At 40.5% G+C, this 18,959-nt stretch overlaps 2 protein-coding genes across 4 annotated transcripts; one reads left to right on the top strand and one right to left on the bottom strand.

Annotated features, from left to right (window-relative positions):
* Window positions 1-2,430: 2,430 nt before the first annotated feature.
* On the bottom strand, window positions 2,431-7,130 carry LOC134864232 (group XIIB secretory phospholipase A2-like protein). The gene is made up of 4 exons (XM_063883054.1): window positions 6,742-7,130; window positions 5,798-5,886; window positions 4,792-4,957; window positions 2,431-2,881 (listed from the first exon to the last, which is right to left on the bottom strand). Exons 1-4 carry the CDS (start codon window positions 7,019-7,021, stop codon window positions 2,763-2,765), a joined length of 654 nt encoding a protein of 217 aa, XP_063739124.1. The 5' UTR covers window positions 7,022-7,130; the 3' UTR covers window positions 2,431-2,762.
* A 1,556-nt stretch (window positions 7,131-8,686) lies between these two features.
* LOC134864969 (zinc finger CCCH domain-containing protein 6-like) lies at window positions 8,687-18,799 on the top strand. Of its 3 annotated transcripts, none has more exons than XR_010165883.1 (11): window positions 8,688-9,171; window positions 9,286-9,364; window positions 9,891-10,214; window positions 12,086-12,199; window positions 12,365-12,480; window positions 12,600-12,708; window positions 13,385-13,512; window positions 13,638-15,046; window positions 16,555-16,640; window positions 16,753-16,821; window positions 18,467-18,799. XR_010165883.1 is itself a non-coding variant. In XM_063884330.1 (11 exons), the coding sequence occupies exons 1-10, from the start codon at window positions 9,089-9,091 to the stop codon at window positions 16,759-16,761; spliced, it is 2,457 nt and encodes an 818-aa protein (XP_063740400.1). In that variant the 5' UTR covers window positions 8,688-9,088; the 3' UTR covers window positions 16,762-16,785; window positions 18,467-18,799. The 3 variants fall into 3 exon arrangements, 2 of the variants coding, with proteins under 2 accessions (XP_063740401.1, XP_063740400.1); XM_063884330.1 differs by having other exon boundaries at window positions 16,753-16,785; XM_063884331.1 differs by lacking the exons at window positions 16,555-16,640; window positions 16,753-16,821; window positions 18,467-18,799 and having other exon boundaries at window positions 8,687-9,171; window positions 13,638-14,034; window positions 14,666-14,999.
* Window positions 18,800-18,959: the final 160 nt, after the last annotated feature.

The following is an 18,959-nucleotide window of genomic DNA, read 5'->3' as shown; positions in this document are numbered from 1 at the left end:
CGGCTGTATTCAAGAGCCATGTCATCTGGCATCATCTGGAGCAATATTGGGCATAACATTCCACCATAGGTGTCTGATACCACTCCTAATGATTGTAGGCTTCTGGTTTGAACTTCACATTCATCATACAGCTGTCTTAAGGCAGTGACATCAGATGATCTCTTTACAGGAGTGAGATTCAGTAGCTTTGACATATGTGCATTTACAATGAGATCTTTCCTTCCAAATCTTTTTTGAAGTAATTCGATTGCAGCATCATAATTACTGTCTGTCAGTGTGAGCCCTGCTACTGACTTTGCAGCTGTTCCAGTAAGATACGTTTTCAGGTAGGTAAACTTCTCTTTCTTGCAGAGTGCACTGTTGTTATGAATAGCAGTCTCATACTGGCTCCAAAATTCCTGCCATAAGCTTACATCTCCCGCACACGGTTGAGATCCCTCTGTTGGTCTTCCTTTCGCAGTTCAACATCAATCTGGTTGATCACTCGCGTAGTGGAGCTACGAATCGTCCGACGTTTCCTTCTCGCCCTTTCTCCTTGCTCCGCTACAAGTGGTCTCTCTTCAGCCGGGTCGTCAGCCATCTCGTTCTAATTCCCGGGTTTCGGCACCAAAAATGTTCTGAAACTAATGTTGATGGCTACTAAAATAACGAAGGGAGACGTCCGTTCATTTCAGATGTTTACTAAAATAAAGAACTTAACATATTTACAGCGAGTGGTTGGCTTGAATTGTCAGCATCCTTAACAACATAAAACAATGGCCGCTGTACGACTTACAACACTGCGTATGTGACGTAACACGCACAATGTCCCATGGGTAATGAAGTCCATTTCAAGTCCATTTCCTAAGTATATCCCAACTTAAATGACCTAAAGTCCCTTTTTAATCTAATCCCATATCTGAAACATGAACTGTTATTCTTAACACTTACTTATAAATTGACTAACTTATTAAATGTTGCTTTTAACTATTCCTTTTAAATCATCTGTTCTAAATAAATTCTCTTCCTAACAAATAAATTCACAACAGAGTAAGACTAAGCATAGAGAGCCTTGTACATTGAGGAACATGACAAGAGAAAAAACAAGACAATAAGTTGCTTATTTTGGGTTGGGCTGTGTGTATTGTCATTGCTTCAGGGCAATCTACTGTAGTATTCTGTGGATGTAGAGATGATATAGTGCTTTTTAAATAGAGAAGAAACGCTCCCACCTTGCACTGCCAACAGACCCATTGGGAAAGCCTGTTCCTGTAAACAGATTGCAGAGCAAGGAATCAGACAAAGGATCAAGAAGAAAGTCAAATATGAAGCTATGCAATATATAAAGCTTGTTTATTTCTCATTTAAATGGTGCCCTTTTCCAAGGAACATGCATATGTGGTTTTTTGCCCAAAAGTTGACAAATCTTCTCTGCCAATGCCAAACAGCTTTTTATTACTGTTGCTCTTGACTCTAGTTTTGAGCTTCTGTTACCCCAGGTGCTGACAGTCACTTGCCAGATTGTCAGCCCCTGTTACTATGGGCCCTGCTACAGTGATTAGTGTCTGCTCCAAGAATCGGCATGCCACGTTTGACTGATCTGGATAGGGCAACTTCAAGCTGGTGTTCCGCGGAACCAAGTAGTGGCATTATTTGGAGTGAGCAATGATCTGCATACTGAAGGCCAAGTACCATTGAACTGGGGATGTCAGACAGGCTGCGAAGTGGGTGTCCCAAGAAGACCGTTTCGTCATCCAGTCAGAACTTCGGAACCGTAGGTATTCTTCTACAGATTTGCAGTCAAGGTTTGCAGGAAGATATGGCTCTCTGCCCGTACAATCTGGAACAGACTGCACACAGCCAATCACCGGCCTCATAGGCCTGCCGTGACTGCCCTCAAATAAATAAATGGTTAAAATTGGCATTGGCAGAGACGATTTGGCAAATTTTTTTCATGGGTACAACCCACATACTCAGCTCTGCTGCTCCTCCTACAAATGCATGGTCCTCACAAATGTGGCACCATTTGAAAGAGTAGTAAACAGGCTTTCCAAAGGTATAGGATTAATTGCCAAGAAGCATTGTTACATTAAAGAAATAATGTACATAACACATTTGCTTAGTTTTTGTGCTATGATTGTATATATATATATATATATATATATATATATACACAGTATATACAGTTATATATATATTACATGCTCTGAACTTCATTTAAACTTTTACTCAAACTAATATTAAAGTATCAGGACCTTTCAATGTTCACAAGTTAAAAGAAAAGCATAGATTTCTCTTATTTTCATTCATTCCAATTATCTTTTTGTAGCCATCATTTATACGTTGTGTTTTGAACTGATACTGTAACAATCCTAAAGCAATGGTCTGAAGATTTATGAGGAAATACTTTCAGTAGTGTACTGTACCATGAAATGAAAAAAATCACGATCATTTATGTGTCAATAACATTTATTCATACGGTGGACTATCCTAAGTAGGACATGGGCACAAGAGGTTATCTATGTGTTGTAAAGTGGAGTTCACAGCACAGAGCTCTTCTAACAAATACAGTTTGGAATTGCAACACAGTTAAACATTTGAAAATAACATCTAAATGTTGCTGTAAGGTAAAATAATGAGCGAACAAAACCAGAACGCACTCAAAACAAATAAATTACTCAAGTAGTCACACAGCAGTCCTCACAACACCATAACCCCCTCATCTTCTGAGGGCTTGCTGGGGTTGGTGCTGTTATAAAAAGGAGAGTGGCTTATGCTGTAATCTAAAGTTCATCTTTATCCTCTCCTTGACAGAAGCATGCTGCTCTCTGGCCGTTCATGTAGGGCCTGCAGCCCAGAGTCCACACCGTGTTGAAAAAGGTGTCTGCTACTGCTTCACATGCTGAGGAGAGGAAGGGACAGAAACAGGGAGGGCAGTCAGTATAGAGCATTATGTACGAGAGAAGGACGTTTTCTTGATTTATCAGTACGTGGCAGTTTTTAACCCTCCTGTCATGTTTGATTCTCCCCCGTTACCTTGGTGTTGTCTGTTCTTACATTAACACAAAAACTATTAATCATCAACACATTTTATTTACCACCCTTTAAAGCTGTAAACAATGTCTCAGAACTACTGTTTTATATAAATAACTGCTGTGAATATACAAAGAATAAACACTGAAAAGCTATTCAAAAATGAACATTTTGTGGATTTTTTGGGTGTGTACTATCTGATAGAAGAACTTAATCTAGGGTTATCCGGAAACATCAGTTACAAAGTTAACTAAACCACTCACAATTCAGTGATAGTGATCAGCAATGTTAAATGTTCAGCTACTGTGGAGGATATCATAAGGCCTTGAGGCAATCAAATGTTAAACACAATATTTGTGATTGATGAAAGTAGTAAAACGGTTTGACCCGAACACCACATTTGTTCGCACAAATTCAAAAACACACAATACCTGTAGAGACTTATCAGTCTACACAGTCTTTGGTGTTGAATATACATGCTTTGAAGATAGCATAAATTCATCAGCAATGTCATAAATAATCAACTACTCAGATAATCCAAGGATCTTGTGAGCAGTTTTTTAAAGAAGCCATTTTTTGTTCGGTATCGTCTTGGAAAATGAAGCATTCTTCTACTAATGGACAAGAGGCTTGCTACATTACCATATACAGTATAAACATCAAGTCTTGCTATAGTTCCTACAAACAGTTCTTCACAACAAGGATAGTGAAATATCCTGAGTAACAGGGTAGTTATTCTGGTCATAGCCATTGCTTTTGAGTGTTTGGAAAGTAGTTTGTTACATTTGAGAGAAGGCAGACATTTTAACATCTCATTCATTTGGCAAATCCCAGCGAAAATGATATGTATTTCAAGATGTTAGAGGGGAATTGTCCCTTTAAGCACTGGAGCATTTTAATCATTCGTATTGGCATCTCAAGATTATTTCAGTTAAAATGTTAGCTGGAAGTTTGGGGACATTTAGATCTCTTCAGAAGCGGTTTTATCCATTACAATAAACCCATCTATATAACATATCAAACGTGATGGAGGTGTAGGGTTCTGAAAATGCAATTAAGTATCCCAACTGGTCATCATTATGTAATTTTCAGTAGTCAAATAAGAGGTTTATGTAAGGCAACTCAGGCCATAGACCAGTTTTAACTCTGCTGTCTACAAGAAGGGACAGAGCAGACTCTTTCTGCTGAGGAGACTGAGGTCTTTTGGGGTGCAGGGTGCAGGTTTCAGGGGGCACTCCTGCAGACTTTCTGTCCTGGGGAGTCCTCTGGAGACAGGAGAATGGCAGCCAAGCTGTCCTCCCTGCTGGACAAGGTGTCCCACCCCCTCCAGGACACCCTGTCTGCACTGGCTCCTTCAGTGACAGGCTGCTGCACCCGCGGTGTCTCACGGAGAGATACCGCAGGTCCTTCCTTCCTGCAGCGGTCACCCCCTTTTGTGTTAATAACTGTGCAATACATATCTGGCTGCTATACTCAGAATGGTTTCTGAGGTCTATTTTTGTGTATTTTGTAAATTGTGTGATTGTTGTATATATTTTTTGTATCTTGGGTGTAATATTGAGCTGTCTTTGGCTCTTTCTGCTGTACAAATGAAAATGTCCCCTCTGTGGGACGATTAACGGTATTCTGATTCTGATTAAGTTCTGTATGGAAGAGTGTGTCCCTAAACTAGTTTTTGAGTTATTAAAGGTGAAATTTAGCCAGATTGGTGAGAAAAAAAACACCGCCTGGCATAATAACGCTGCCCTGGATGAAAAGAAAGGTTAAATATTTATTAACCTTCAACTTTTGACACAAAGCCGAGGCTCTTCTTGAGGTCGGAGCAGATGCTGTGGAGGCACCAGCGGAACTTGGAGTCGCAGCGGTACTTGTTGGAGCCGCAGGTGTCATAACACATGTCCAGCTGATTGCAACACTTGGTCATGGCGGGGATGCCCATGTCCACCTGGTACACAGCACAGTTGATAAACATGTTTATATGCTGTGTTGGTGATTAACAGGTGGTTAGTTCTCCAAATGTAGACTTCTCTGAATATTAAGGGACCGTATGAAAATGACCATGGGCGGGCATTATCTATTATTCTTCTTTCAGTGAAGGATTGTTTTTGATAAAATAAAATAATTACGTCCAAATTATGCTTTTTTGCGTTCCATGGTTCATAAAGGTATGTTCTGGCAAGTATTTTTCTTGAATTGGGACTTCACAATCAACAAATAGTCAGTTTTGAGAAGGGACTTAGATTCTTAAGGAGAAGAACATTATTTTGCCATCCAACAGTTGACTTAACTTAAGTTAAATAAAATGTAAAGCTATTTCAGAACAACCAAAGTTGTTCGACTAATGTGTGAAGCAAAATATTACAACACTAAGAACTTCAGTGTCCTGTTTGCTCATTCAGCTCTTAGTTAAAAAATACAGGTATGTTTTACTGTTTATTAAAATGTTTTTTATCTTTTCCATAATTCTAGCTATTATTAGTCCACTCCTTATGTGCAAATAGGTCAAAAGTATTGTTCTATTATCATGTCCTGTTTAAAAGTGGGACAATATTGAGACATTAGGGCAAAGGATGTTGCAATTTTGTCAAATAATACGAGTGTCCAAAGACGTATTTTCTGGGTGGAGCCTTGCTTTTGAAAATTCATTAAACATATCCCTCGTCCTGACCCACAATACATTTGTATACAGTCCCTTATGCAGATTCAACTTTTGATAGCCATATCAATGACATTTTAAAGAACCAAAATCCACATATATTTGGCCTTAGAGACAGAAGAAGCATACCCCATCTGGAACAGGAAGACCAAAGAAGTAGGAGCCACAGCCGTCAGGTTCAGGCATCTGGTAGTCCGGGCGAGGAAGAGGAGCTTTACCTTTAAGACATGTGGTTATTGTTTCACATCAGGCCAGTGGAAACATGCTAATCTGGCTGGTTTGGTAACCATGTGGCTTTAGGAACAGATCCATGTTTGCACATGATGAACAAAGGTCAATTATTAGGTTTATCCATATCCATGTTATTAGACACATTTCAAGGCCCCGACAGGAAACCCCTCCTATCATGCTTGGGTCACAGTCCGATTCCAGGCCCTCTTCCAGATGATAACAAAGATGATAAGTCAAAGAAAATCATGTGTATCAGAACATTACTATCTGTTGGTTTGCTTTGTTGCGCTATTGTTCTTTACAGGACACGACATTATAGCAACTTTCCACATTCGATGATATAACAGGAACATAATATATTTATTTGGAGAAATAAGTGAAAGGGATGAACATTTACGTTTCTGAACTAATTTAAACAGTTTGCTTTGTTTTGACTGAATACAAAAAACTGAATATACCAACAATCTGTTGCAGTTTATTTTGTACTTGCTCCACTTATAGTAAAACACACATGTAAACAGGATAAGGGTTTTGAGTAAAATAAAATAACGTTATTATTCTGAAAAACGTTGCAATTAAAAGACTTGAATTGGAGTTTACCTGTGTCTTCTCTTTTTATGTATATCTTAGAAGATGCAGACCCTTGTCAATATTTAATATCTATAAAAAAAGGATTTAAGTTCCCCAATAACGTTATTGTAGTGAAAACCCCACATAGTATAGGACACCCAACCCTAAACTAACCCAACCCTTTCCCCTGCAATCAAGCAGTGTTTAGGGGAAACTGTAAACCTCTCTATTTTGATACAGTGGGATTTTTCTCTTCCATTGAATCCACTTACCATATCGACAGCGGTATTGGCACACTCCATCACGTCCACCCATGAACTCCAGCATGGAGTCAAAGTATCCACCGACCGACTCAAAGCCGCCTCTCAGGGAGTTTATTCCCCAGTCACCGTCCTCTTCCTCCGCCTGCGTGCCATCAGAGGCCGGGGGTGGTGGTGGTGGTGGTGGTGGTGGTGTTTCAGCAGCTGGCTCCTCAGCATCCTGACTGACAGCACTGTGGAGGCACAGGCCCAGCAGGAGTAGGAGGGGAGCAAAGAGGGCCCAACGGGTCATTCTGGAACTCAGAAAGCTCAATAGCAAGAGTTCAGCGACTGAGGGAAAACACAAACACAATCAGAGGCAGTCCTGAAACTGTGTGTGTGTGAGATCCGAACTTTGAACCAGACACAGGGATGGCCTCATATGTGGAGGAACAAAGTCCAGCCTCTATCTCCTCGTTTTGACTCGTCTGCGCTTTTATCACTCGCTGATTAATGAGAGGCGGAGTGTGCTCATTTTAATCCCATTTATTTAAGAGTTAATCTTTCTTGTAGAGAGTAGCAAATGGATGTGGTTTTGCTATAAAAGCAGACAGCATCCGTCTTGTGTTCTGCTGCTTGGTTTCTCTAAATAGACAGTCAATTCATCTACAAATTGTCTTGTAATATCTGTGGTGCTACAACTACAAATAATAGTCTACATTGAAGTCAAACTAAAGTTAAAGTATGAAGGATTATCAGCAGATAACAAATGTTTCCTGAAACATGTTTTTCTCTTATCATAAAAGCATGTTAACATTGTAAAACGCTGGAGATGAGCTGGTGTTCATGCTGGTGTGCAGGCCTTCCATTGTTTGATTGGACAAAATGCCTACTAAATTAGCATTGGTAATGTCTGGGAAGACCGAGAAATGCCAAGAAAAACTTTGGAAATAAACTAAAATCTTTAATGTGTGTCTCCAAGTCTGTTTGCAAGTCGTACTATCAAGGCTAATCCCAGAACCTTAAATTGACCTTTGTTTATTTAATACAAAGAGAAAATAAATGTGTTGATGAAGTCAAGAAAGTTAAACTGACCCCATTTAAATGGAAATGAGGGTGTACAGTATCTAAGAGTTAATAAAGATGGATAAGAGGATGCAGAGAGTAGGAAACTTGCATTTAGATTAACCATTACCTAATGAAACATTTTTGATCAGATGTGAGTATTATATGGTCACTAAATTGGCAAAAATATACTGCTGCACATGAAACTGCCCTACAATATGGCCCATCAGAATACAATGTAAAGTCAGTAAAGTAGTTGTGGTAGAATACATGGGAACAGAAACAGAAGGGGAATGCAAAAAGACATTTGATCTGCAAAAGATAAGATGTACAGTCATAAAATAAAGGTTAAAGCTGGGCATTGTTGATTAAGAAGTGGGTTGATCACCTGGATGACTAATGTGAGTGTGGGCAATCAGAGACAGTAAGACATGTCCTCATCCAGTGAAAGAAACACTCTTTTCAAAGAAGGACTGCTACATTACATGTCACTTATTAGATGCTTTTATCGAAAGCGACTTACATTACATACATTCAATATTGTGGACAATCTCCACAGGAGCAATTTGGGTTGAAGTATCTTGCCCAGGGACACAAAGACATGTAATGCTGACTGCAGTGGGACTGGACCCAGCTCTCCCTTGATCCGAAGATCAGCGCACTACCCCACTGCACCACTGCCTCCCTGTTAAAAGCTCAAAGCAACTCTGTGTAAACTTATTGACCTGGATCATTGGACTACAATTAATAAACTGGTGGTATACATATACACTCTATATTAGATAAATATAAATATGTTGAACATAGGTTTGTTAAAATGATAATTTAACCAACAGGAACAATAGAGGGCAGCAATACAGCATTGCATTGTACAGTCTGCCGAATAAAAAGAAGCAGAAGAAGGAGAAAAGCTGCGTCCGTAACGTCAGTAGCAAATACGGAAGTAGAGATGAAAGGTTCTCCACGCATGGATATATAATAAGAACGGCTCCACCGGGCGATTGAATGACGGCATGAGTGATTGCAGGGACTGGAGAGAGATGAGTGAACCATGTGAACCTTAATTCAGTCACCAAACGTGAAATATATTTGGCACGGTAGGCCTGGACATAAACGTTATTTGGGACACCATTCAAAGACTTGCGAAGCTTTGTTTAGTTTTTTATTTTATGGGCGCGAGGCAGAGTTTGTTATCACGATCATCCCCACGTGCACTGTTTAAAAGTTAGTTTTTCCTTCCATATCTTCCGACCGGATGGTGATAACCTTGGCTATGGTTGCCATTTAACTATTTCCACAAAAAGACACAAATAAAATGGCTTTCGCAAACCTGTTCACGAGACTGTCTGCTGTGGTAGAGGATGGCAGGAGCCCTAGCCAGGCTGCCTTTAAACACAGGTAATTGGATTTGAAACGACAGTTAGCCTTTAGCTTCGATATGCTTCTTAAGGCAGCAGATGGTTTTAATGGGCTAAATCCACATACTCATTACAAACTCATTTTGTTTTGAAGGGACGAGCCAGAGAATGGAAAACGAGGCAATGCCAGAAAGAGGAAGCCCCAGGCTGAGCAGACTGGCCCTTATAAAAAGGTCAGGTGAATTTGAACTATATAATTTTTAGAAGAATTTATTTTGTACAATTTTTGTAGCTTTTCAAGCAAATGTTTAGTAGTTGTGTTTAACTTATATGTTATGTAAGAACATGAGTTAGTAAAAACAAAAGGATGTTTGCATTGAGTCAAGATCAGTTGCATTTAAGGAAATGCAGGAATAAGAAATTGTATTTTTCTGTTATGCTGAAAAGTACATCAAATTCATATTTTTAATGGTTTTAATCAAGAAACCCATTAAGACGTACACTCAATGTAGGTTTTACTTTTATATATGGGATTTTCTGTAAAAAATTAAATGTCAAAATTTGGATGTAAAAGTTGAATAATTCCGACAACTTTATTCAGTGTTCTGTTATTGACATTGTGTACTGAACAAAATAATAGAAACACCTCCTAGTGTTGGACAATCAAACAGCAGCTCATGAACCCGTGTAGTTTGTATTTAGAAGTTTTGATTCATCTTAAAATGTTAACGAACATATTTTTGCATTTTCTTTCCACAGAAGCAATTTCACCAAGCCCAGACACCCAGAGGTAATCATGCTACATCCTTCAGAGACAAAGGCGTCAAGGCCATGCACTACAATATGCATAAGACTCAGAGTGAAAACCAAATCACCAAAGGTCAGAATTACAGAACTAAAAATAACCATAATGGGAGGAAGCAGCAGCAGCAGCAGCAGCAGCAGAAAAAGAAGCCGGAGAGCCAGACAAATCAGCACCAGCAGAGGGACAGATGGACCGCTGCTAACAGAGGTGGAGGCCATCAGTCTAGACCTGCTTGGGGAGAAGGTGGAGGAGACGGTGAATATAAAAATAATAAGCAGGTAAGCTTCACTGTGGCCATCAGGATAGATATTATCCATCACCAGCCTGTTATCTGAAGCTGCTTGAGTTGCGTTTAGCCCCTGCTTTCATCCCAAAATCTAAATTCTTCCTCTTACCTGTAGTGGTAGAGGTTAGACTCATCTGCCCACCGTATTTTTCTGCCGAATGAAGCATGCATCTACTCATGGATTCGAGTTGCAAAACGTGTTTTGCTTAGAGCACCTCAGAACAAGTGGTATCTAGTTCCACTAAATTGTAGAGAAAGAACACTGCAATTTACACAAAACAATGTAGATTATTAAATAGCCCTACAGGTAAGAGGGGAAAAATGTTTTTTTGGGATCATTTTCCCTTTTAGAGACGTTTCTTCATCAGATAATAAATGGACATCATGCTTTTGGCACTTAAGGAAGAGATTTAAGAAGACTAGTAAGTTACCTTAAAATAGTATGACATGTAGGGATGCCTTTCTTTGTCTTTCAAACTGCCAACATTTAAATTTATTTTCCTTCTGAGCCAAAAGGGACAGGGCATACAAAGTCCCATAAATCAGGCTCATTATAATAACACTACACTTTCATTATAAGTCATAACTCATAGCTATAAAATTGATAAAGCAACAAAGTGCTGCTGTTGGAAGAGGTCTAACATTTAAAAGAATGTGTATACTGATGGAAGTCCCCTATAGCAACTTCAGATGTGCCACCTAAAATGCAAAGCAAATAAATGTATACATTACATTTCAACAAGCAATTCATAGTGCTTCACAAACAAACATTGAAAGCACTAATACATAATGCAACAGAAACACATTGTACAATTACATTTAAATACATTAAAAAGCCTAGAGAATACGGATAAAACGAGGTCAGATAGAACAATAAAATAGCGTATACAAAATAATAATTAAAGTTACACAAGTGTTTTAGTGTGGCAGTAGCATTTCCTAGGCAACATATTTACTATTACCCTATGGGGTACTTCTCACTTCTCTTAACTTGCATCCCTGCGTCCCTCACTTGCGTCTTTTTCTTGCGCATTATTAGTCCCTCCCACCAGGGAGGCACAGAGACACGCAAGGAAACCACGCGAAGGAGGAAGCAAGGAAATGAGCTTTAAGAGCAATGGGACTTCCTTTCCTCGGAGCGTCACGTGAAGCGACGTCCGTTTGTGATGACACAGGTACAGCTGGATCGTCTGACAGCAGCCAGCTCTGTCCCTGTTCAAACACGAACACCCCCCCCATCTGACGCCTCTGTTAGTTCACATTTGTTGTAAACCCAAATACATTTAATGAAATAAGAACTCATTTTAAAAAAAATATAAAAGCCATTCTTAAAAATGTAAAACAGAAAAGCTGTTCCTGCAGACAGATACTAAATCCGTCTCTTTTAATTTGAATGTTTTCATAGTAAAAATGAATTGGAGATCATGAAAAAGGTTGCCAATAAATTAATAAACAGATTTTTTCCACTTTGTTGTTCAGATATGATACATTAATTGAAACAAAACACTGTATAAACTGAGGAGTGATTCTCTTAGTTTAATGTCTTCACTCCGCTGTTGAACTGCTCTCATGTTAAGAAGCATCAGATCAGCGCATGCGCTGTAGCGTCAAATCGGTGACGAATGCACAGTAAGGGGGCGGGGCGAGTGGCTGAGGATTTCACCGGAGGATGGTCTGGTGGTTCCTTGGTTATCGCTCCTCGGTTATTGCTCCTCGCTCCTCGGTCCTCCGGCACAAATAAGCGCCATGGGACGCTCCTTAAGATGGCGCACACAAATCAACTTCCGGTGAAAGAGAGGGGCGAGGAAAGTACAAATAAGAGAAGTGAGAAGTACCCATTGTAACACTCATCTTTCCTCTCAGGAGGACCATGTGCAACGTCCAAGGTTCATGACTGATGAGTTCAAGGACCACAATGGTGTGCTGGTGAATGGGCGCTTAGTTTGTCGACATTTCCTCTTCGGAAGGTGCATCAAGGCAGGTTTTTTTTACTATGAGCAAAAAATATACACATTTGGAGTGATATAATACCAAAGTGACTTGCAGGATAGCAAAGCGTCTCACGTTCACAACTTTATTGAGTGTCCTTATAATATGTCCTGCAACGCCCTCGCATTAATTTCTTCCCTTTACTGCACACAGGGGGACACCTGTCAGCTGGAACACATTCAGGGTTACAATGATGTCGTCAAAGAAGTGTGCAAATTCTACGTCCAAGGATCCTGCACAAAAGGAGAGAGCTGCCCATACATGCATAATATCCTTTGGTTAAGCAATCATATGTTCATCTTTTTCATAAATGTATACGTGTTGTACTGCTATTTCTCAGAAACTGGAGGCTGTTGAATATCTAATATTTCCTTTACCAAGCTGCACAGTCTTTCCCCTGCAAGTTCTTCCACAGAAGAGGAAGATGTTCTCAAGAAGAACAATGCAGGTTCTCCCATGAGCCCCTTAATGACATCACAACCAAACTGTTGGATAAGGTGTGTATTTAATTATGAACCAATTTAAAAGTTATTGAAACGCTTCCATTAGACCCCTTTGTTTAGTTCCGTAATATAGTGACCTCACTATGCAACACTTGCGCTCCTATTGGCTAATAATAAGACACATTACACATGATAGGCTAAGGGGAGGGACATTTCCAAAACATCTCTAAGCGGTTGACCAATCACAACAGAGCCGGCCAGCTAACCAATCAGAGCAGACTGGGCTCTGGTTTCAGACAGAGGGTGAAAAGAGGTGCTGCAGCACAGGCAGTATGAGAAAAATAAAGAGCTTTTTGAACATTAAAGCATGGAGACATGTCCCAGTAGAGGAAAATACAAATATGAACCTGAGAATTAGCAGAATAAGGTCCCTTTTAAAATGAACATAGTTGTTGTTATATTACATTATAATGACTGTCTTAATGCATTATAACATAATCGGTTTCTTTTGGAGTCCATAGGTTTTGTATTTCACTTTATACAGTGTTATGATACTTGTTATAAAGCAGTATTGAGTGTTTAGTAGCGCTGTGGTATGCATTCAAAGCATTGTTAATGTGTATTATAGACATGGGAGTCACAAAGTGGTACAAAATGTTCTTGTAATAGTTTCATATGGATTTGCTTTCTGCTGAAGACTGATGTGTGTTTTTGCTTCTTCTCAATACAGGCATTACAAAAGGAAAACGACCTCAGGGAACAAACTAAAAAATCTGAACAGGAGACTTTGGGACCGACAGAAGATTCAGAAATTATAGAAGCAGAGGGGACCCCAGATATACCCCTGCAACCACTCAAGTAAGCACATACAAACTCAACCCTGTCATCTGGACTCTGTTAATAAACCAGTATAATTCCTCCACAGAAATGTACTTAATCAAATTAACATTTAGCTTCCGGTATGCTGATGTTTTTTCTTTCAGACTTTTCTTTTACAACAGCGTAGAAGCCAATACCGAGAAGGAAACCACGTTATGTGCGACTGAAGCACTGGCTAATGAGGCAGCTGTCCCACCATATGCACCGGAAGCTGCCCAGCATCACCCGGCCCAGTCAAGTTATTTGAATCCTGCGGAAGCAGTCTGTCATTCAGTTGAAGCTGTTCTTGGACCTCAACTTTTCAAACCTTTCCCTCGCCTCTTTACTACTCCTGAAGAGTCTGGGTCTGCAAACCAAAAGGAGGTTCCTTACTCTGTGAATGCTGTTCTCAGTGCCTGTAAATCAACCCTTCCTATTGTACAAACTGTATCCTACACTCCAAAAACTGACCGCGAAGAGATCACCTATCCTCTGCTCAGCTCAGAAACTCCAAATAAGAAGGTATTGAATTCAGAAAATGCCAGAAATGAAGTAAACAAATCAGGAATGTTCAAGAGCCTCAACGTGCACACTGGCCTGGTTTCCAAGACCTGCCCTAGTCTCACTCCGGCCTACAGGGACTACAGTCAGCAAGGTGCCTATACGCAAAAATCTCTGAAACCTGCTCACAGGACTGCTCATGGAAGCACTAGTCACAAAAGCATTTTGCCAAGACCTTCTAATAATTCTCCCAAACAGCCTGCACAGTTGAGGCCACATATCTCTGTTCTGACGCCTGAATCACAAGCCTCAGTTAGGTCGTCACCCTCTTCAAGTTTCACCAGATCTAAAGTTGGATTTGCTGCTACAGTTCCACCTGTCACCAGCTCCATTTACACAACTGATTCTACAAATTCTGTCTGTGGTCATTCTGCAGCCAAACATCTGCCCCTGCCCTCCAAAAACACTCAATCTGGCCTCAAACGTGGCACACATTGTTCCACTGAAATCACAGCTGAGTGCAGCAGTAAGATGTCACATGGCACTGATGTGGACGTCGGATGTAAGAAGGCTCTGAGAAGACCCTTTCACAGCCTTTCCGAAAGCACAATCACAGTAACAACTTCCTCTTGTCCTCAATCTTCCCCTCCAGAGTCTGCAGATCGTGTTAAAAGTGTGTTTGAGATGGAAAAAGCCTCTGCCAGGTCCTTCCTCAGCCTTTTTGCTGCCCCTCTCGGTGCTGCTCAGACAGGTGATGTAAAGACTTCCTCTGGTTCGGAAAAGACAATTAATAATGAAACAAACTCCAAACAAAGCACTTTTAAATCAAAGAAACATCTACTAAACCAGTTTATAAATGCGGTCAAAGAAATCCCTGATGTTTCAAGATCACCTAATCCTAAATTAGAAAAGAAAGACAGTTCTTTGGCGCATATTGATCAGCCTACGAAGCAGAAGCTGGCTCCTGTCTGCGGCCTTGTGTCCAATTCAACCCATGCTCGTCAGCAGCTGCCTGCCATCTCATCCCACAAAGGTAAGTACATTCCGCACAGCTTTCAAATATCAGTGTGAAATGATGATTTACTGCTAAATACAGTTGAGGAAATAAGTATTTGATCCCCTGTCAAGTTAGTTAGTTTACTCACTTACAAAGAAATGAACAGTCTTTCATTGTTATGGTAGGCTCCCACGGACCGGTTAAATAAGTCCTCTAGCTTTCAGAAAGTACTCCTGATATCAACTCGTTACCAGTATAAAAGACACCTGTCCACAGTCAATAAAACAGATTACAACCTCTCACCGAGGGACAGACCAGAGACAGGTCTTGTGATCATGGTGGAACTAATGTCCAAGGACCGCAGGGACCAGATTGTAGACCAGCACAAGACTAATAGAAGACAAGACCTCCAGCAAGCAGCTTGGTGAGAAAGAGAAAACTGGTTTGATTATTAGAATATTGAAGAAGCACAAAATGACCATCAATCGCCCTCAAACTGCGGCTCTACGATCAATGATCTTGAGAGAGGGGAGGGGTCAGCCAAGAACTACACAGGAGGGACTTGTTAATGATCTGAAGGCAGCTGGGACCACAGTCACCAAGAAAAATATTGGTACCACACTACGCCGTAATGGATTCAAATCCTGCAGCACCCGCAAGGGTCCCCTGCTCAAGAATGCACATGTACAGGCCGTCTGAAGTCTGCCAGTGATCCTCTGAATGATTCAGAGAAGGCTTATGAGAAGGTGCTGTGGTCAGATGAGACCAAATCAAGATCTTTGTCATCAACTCCACATATCGTGTTTGGAGGAAGAGAAATGCTGAGTATTACCTGAACAACACCATCCCCAGAGTCAAGCATGGAGGTGGAAACATTATGCTTTGGGGGAGTTTCTCTGCTAAGGGGACAGGGCGATTCACTGCATCACTGGGAGGATAGAGGGGGCCATGTATCGTAGAATATTGGCTGATAACCTCCTTCCCTCAGCCAGGACACTGAAAATGGGACATGGATAGGTCTTCCAGCACAACAATGACCCAAAACATACGGCCAAGGCAACTAAGGAGTGGCTACAGAAGAAGCCCATTAAGGTGAAGGAGGGGCTTAGCCAGTCTCCGGACCTCCTTCCCATAGAACATCTGTGGAGGGAGCTGAAGCTTTCAGTTGCCAAGCATCAGCCTCCAAACCTGAAGGATTTGGAGAGAATCTGCAGAGAGGAGAGGACCAAAATCCCTCCTGAGATGTGAGCAAACCTGGTGACCAACTACAAGAAGCATCTGACCTCTGTGCTGTCCAACAAGGCTTTCTCCACCAAGAACTAAGGCCTGTTTTGCAAGGGGATCAAATACTTATTTCCCACCATTAAACACAAATCAATTTAAAGCTTTGTTTCAATTTACATTTCTGGATTTTTAACTGTTAAAATAAACCTACCATAAAAACTACAGACTGTTAATTTCTTTGTAAGTGGGTAAACTAACTAAATTGGCAGGGGATCAAATACTTATTTCCTCCACTGTATGTTGTCATGGTATCATTTTAGGATCTGCAGTAGCATCCTCTGCGAGCTCAGTTCTAAAGAATCTCTTTCTGAGCCTAAGCCCGTACCAGCAGGATGCAGAGCCACAGGTTTGTGGTTCAGTTATTGCTGATAAATACCTTAACATCACTATCCATACATATAAATGTTTTAATCTGGGTGGAATTTAAAAATAATCTCTTATGTTTTTTCTTGCTTAAGGGAGAGTGAAAAGATGGACAAAACGGGAAAGAGGTGTGTCTTTGTGAAGCAACTTTATGGAAAAAGAAGGTAGACATTTTTAAGTACTGTATGGGGAAACTATTTGTACACGTGTAATTGTTCACTTTGTTCCACTTTTAGCTTTATGACTTTGATCACATTTTAATTATGTAAAAAGTTGTCAGTTGCTGTATATATTTTATTATTTGCCGTCATACCCCATGAAAACCGCAGATGATTGCCTATTGGTAAGGGGTAAAAGCTGGTCATAAATATTAAGTATAATTTAAAGATGTGCTAATTGCACGGATCAATGGATTGCGCTTTTGTTTGTCGATTCACCACTTCAGTCCAACTAAAATATCCAAAAGACAGTAGGGTGGATTGCTATGTTGCAGAAAACAATATGTGGAGGTGATCTTCTCAGCAACAAAACATCGGTCTATTGTGGTCAGCCATATTTTGTAGTTTAGTTTGGCTTTGTACTCCTGGAATGCACGGATGTCCGATACTGTAAATCCAGATGGCATTGCATTCTTTGTAATGGCCATCAGGGGGCGAATCCTCTGGTTCCAAAAAGGAGTCGGATAGGATAGAAGTCTGAGAAAATGACCATACTTCTTACCTACCTCTAATTATTTCCCTTGGTAAACATTTAACTGACAAGTTTACGCTCTAGTCTAAAATGTGCGTCAATACAGCACGATTATTCATTTTTATTATGTTCCTATTTAGAGTGAAATGTATTGGAATTACAACCTTAACCAATTCACCAAAGGTTTTCTGTTCATGGAAGTCAATGTAACCTTATCAGCCAGGGAATGTTTTGTCCAGCGTTAATGGTACTTAGCTCCACCTTCTCACACCTTTCATCACAACGGTGCGGTAAAGCGACTGCAGTACCGCTCCTGCTGCTCCGATTCTCCGGCCCGTCTCACGCTCCATTGTTCCCTCACTTGAGAACAAGACCCCGAGATACTTAAACTCCTTCACTTGGGGTAAGGCTTCATTCCCTACCTGGAGTGGACAATCCATCGGTTTCCTGCTGAGAACCATGGCCTCAGATTTGGAGGTGCTGATCCTCATCCCAGCCGCTTCACACTCGGCCGCGAACCGATCCAGTGAGTGCTGAAGGTCACAGACCGATGAAGCCATTAGGACCACATCATCTGCAAAAAGCAGAGTTGCAATCCTTAGCCCACCGAACTGCAGACCCCCTCCCCCACAACTACGCCTCGAAATCCAAATTCATTGTCACCAAAATTCAAGGCTTCAAAACGGTAATCCCAACAACCAATGGGTGGTGTCAAGTCCACAAATAGTATACAGTTTGTCGAATCAAACTAGGTGCTATAGTTAGCATTTACGACAGCATGATGGTGAGAGGGGGGAAACTTAAAGTGAACTTCAGTGCCCAGGTACATTCTCACATTACTGAAAAATAATAAAAAGATGTCTATGGCCTTAGATCATTTGGACGCACACACATTACGTTTTAGTCAGATCACTTACTTGTTGTTGGTCATTTCATGAATAACTATAGACCATAAGAGAAATCGAGAATGCTGCTAGACATTTTATTGTAAACACACACTTCCTATTCTGTGGGTTTTGGTTTGGGTAATTTCCATTGGACACATTGGACTGTCGGGCTCTTCAGTCAGAGTTGTGTTTAGTCCTTCCATTCATGTTATTGTTTCTATTTTCTCCTTAGACTCCCAGTCCAACAGGCAACTGAAAAATCTGTTGCCGATCATCAGAGCTCCAGCCATTAATTCCAACATCAACTTGTAGACCAAGAAGGAAGGAGAAAATGTTGACGTGTTGCCAAAATCACTCAAGGACCTTCTGAGACTCCCTTGTTTTCTTAGATCAACGTTGGAATACTAATATGTGAAACCACACCTTAACATGGATTAATCGTGTCTTGTGGTTACAACGTTTGGACCTTTTTTTTGATCATTTTAAATTTTTTGTGCAGTCCTTAACTTATTTTTTGTGCCCCGTCAAAAGTGTAAGGGTTGAACATTAAAATATTTTAAACATGTTTAAGTCTTTGTTCTCTTGTATATGAAAAAGAAAATTTGAATCCGATAAACTGACACTGTTTCCTAGAAAAAACGCCTGAGACCCCTCCATTTGAATCCTTTGTTTATTACCGTAACATAGTATTATAAAGGAATTCTGAGTCTTAATCTGATTCTAAT

This window comes from Eleginops maclovinus, chromosome 5 (assembly GCF_036324505.1).
Source record: "Eleginops maclovinus isolate JMC-PN-2008 ecotype Puerto Natales chromosome 5, JC_Emac_rtc_rv5, whole genome shotgun sequence".
Classification (NCBI taxonomy): domain Eukaryota; kingdom Metazoa; phylum Chordata; class Actinopteri; order Perciformes; family Eleginopidae; genus Eleginops; species Eleginops maclovinus.
The sequence above is the reverse complement of the archived record's forward strand: the minus strand, read 5'-3'. Positions and strand labels throughout refer to the sequence as shown.

Coding starts and splice junctions, on each gene's coding strand:
- LOC134864232 (XM_063883054.1), bottom strand. CDS start 7,021: ATGACCCGTTGGGCCCTCTTTGCTCCCCTCCTACTCCTGCTGGGCCTG. Junction 4,958..5,797: donor GTCTTCCTGTTCCAGATGGG/GTATGCTTCTTC, acceptor GCTGTGTACCAG/GTGGACATGGGCATCCCCGC. Junction 2,882..4,791: donor CTTTGTGTCAAAAGTTGAAG/GTTAATAAATAT, acceptor TCCTCTCCTCAG/CATGTGAAGCAGTAGCAGAC.
- LOC134864969 (XM_063884330.1), top strand. CDS start 9,089: ATGGCTTTCGCAAACCTGTTCACGAGACTGTCTGCTGTGGTAGAGGAT. Junction 13,513..13,637: donor ATACCCCTGCAACCACTCAA/GTAAGCACATAC, acceptor TTTTTCTTTCAG/ACTTTTCTTTTACAACAGCG. Junction 15,047..16,554: donor TGCCATCTCATCCCACAAAG/GTAAGTACATTC, acceptor GTATCATTTTAG/GATCTGCAGTAGCATCCTCT.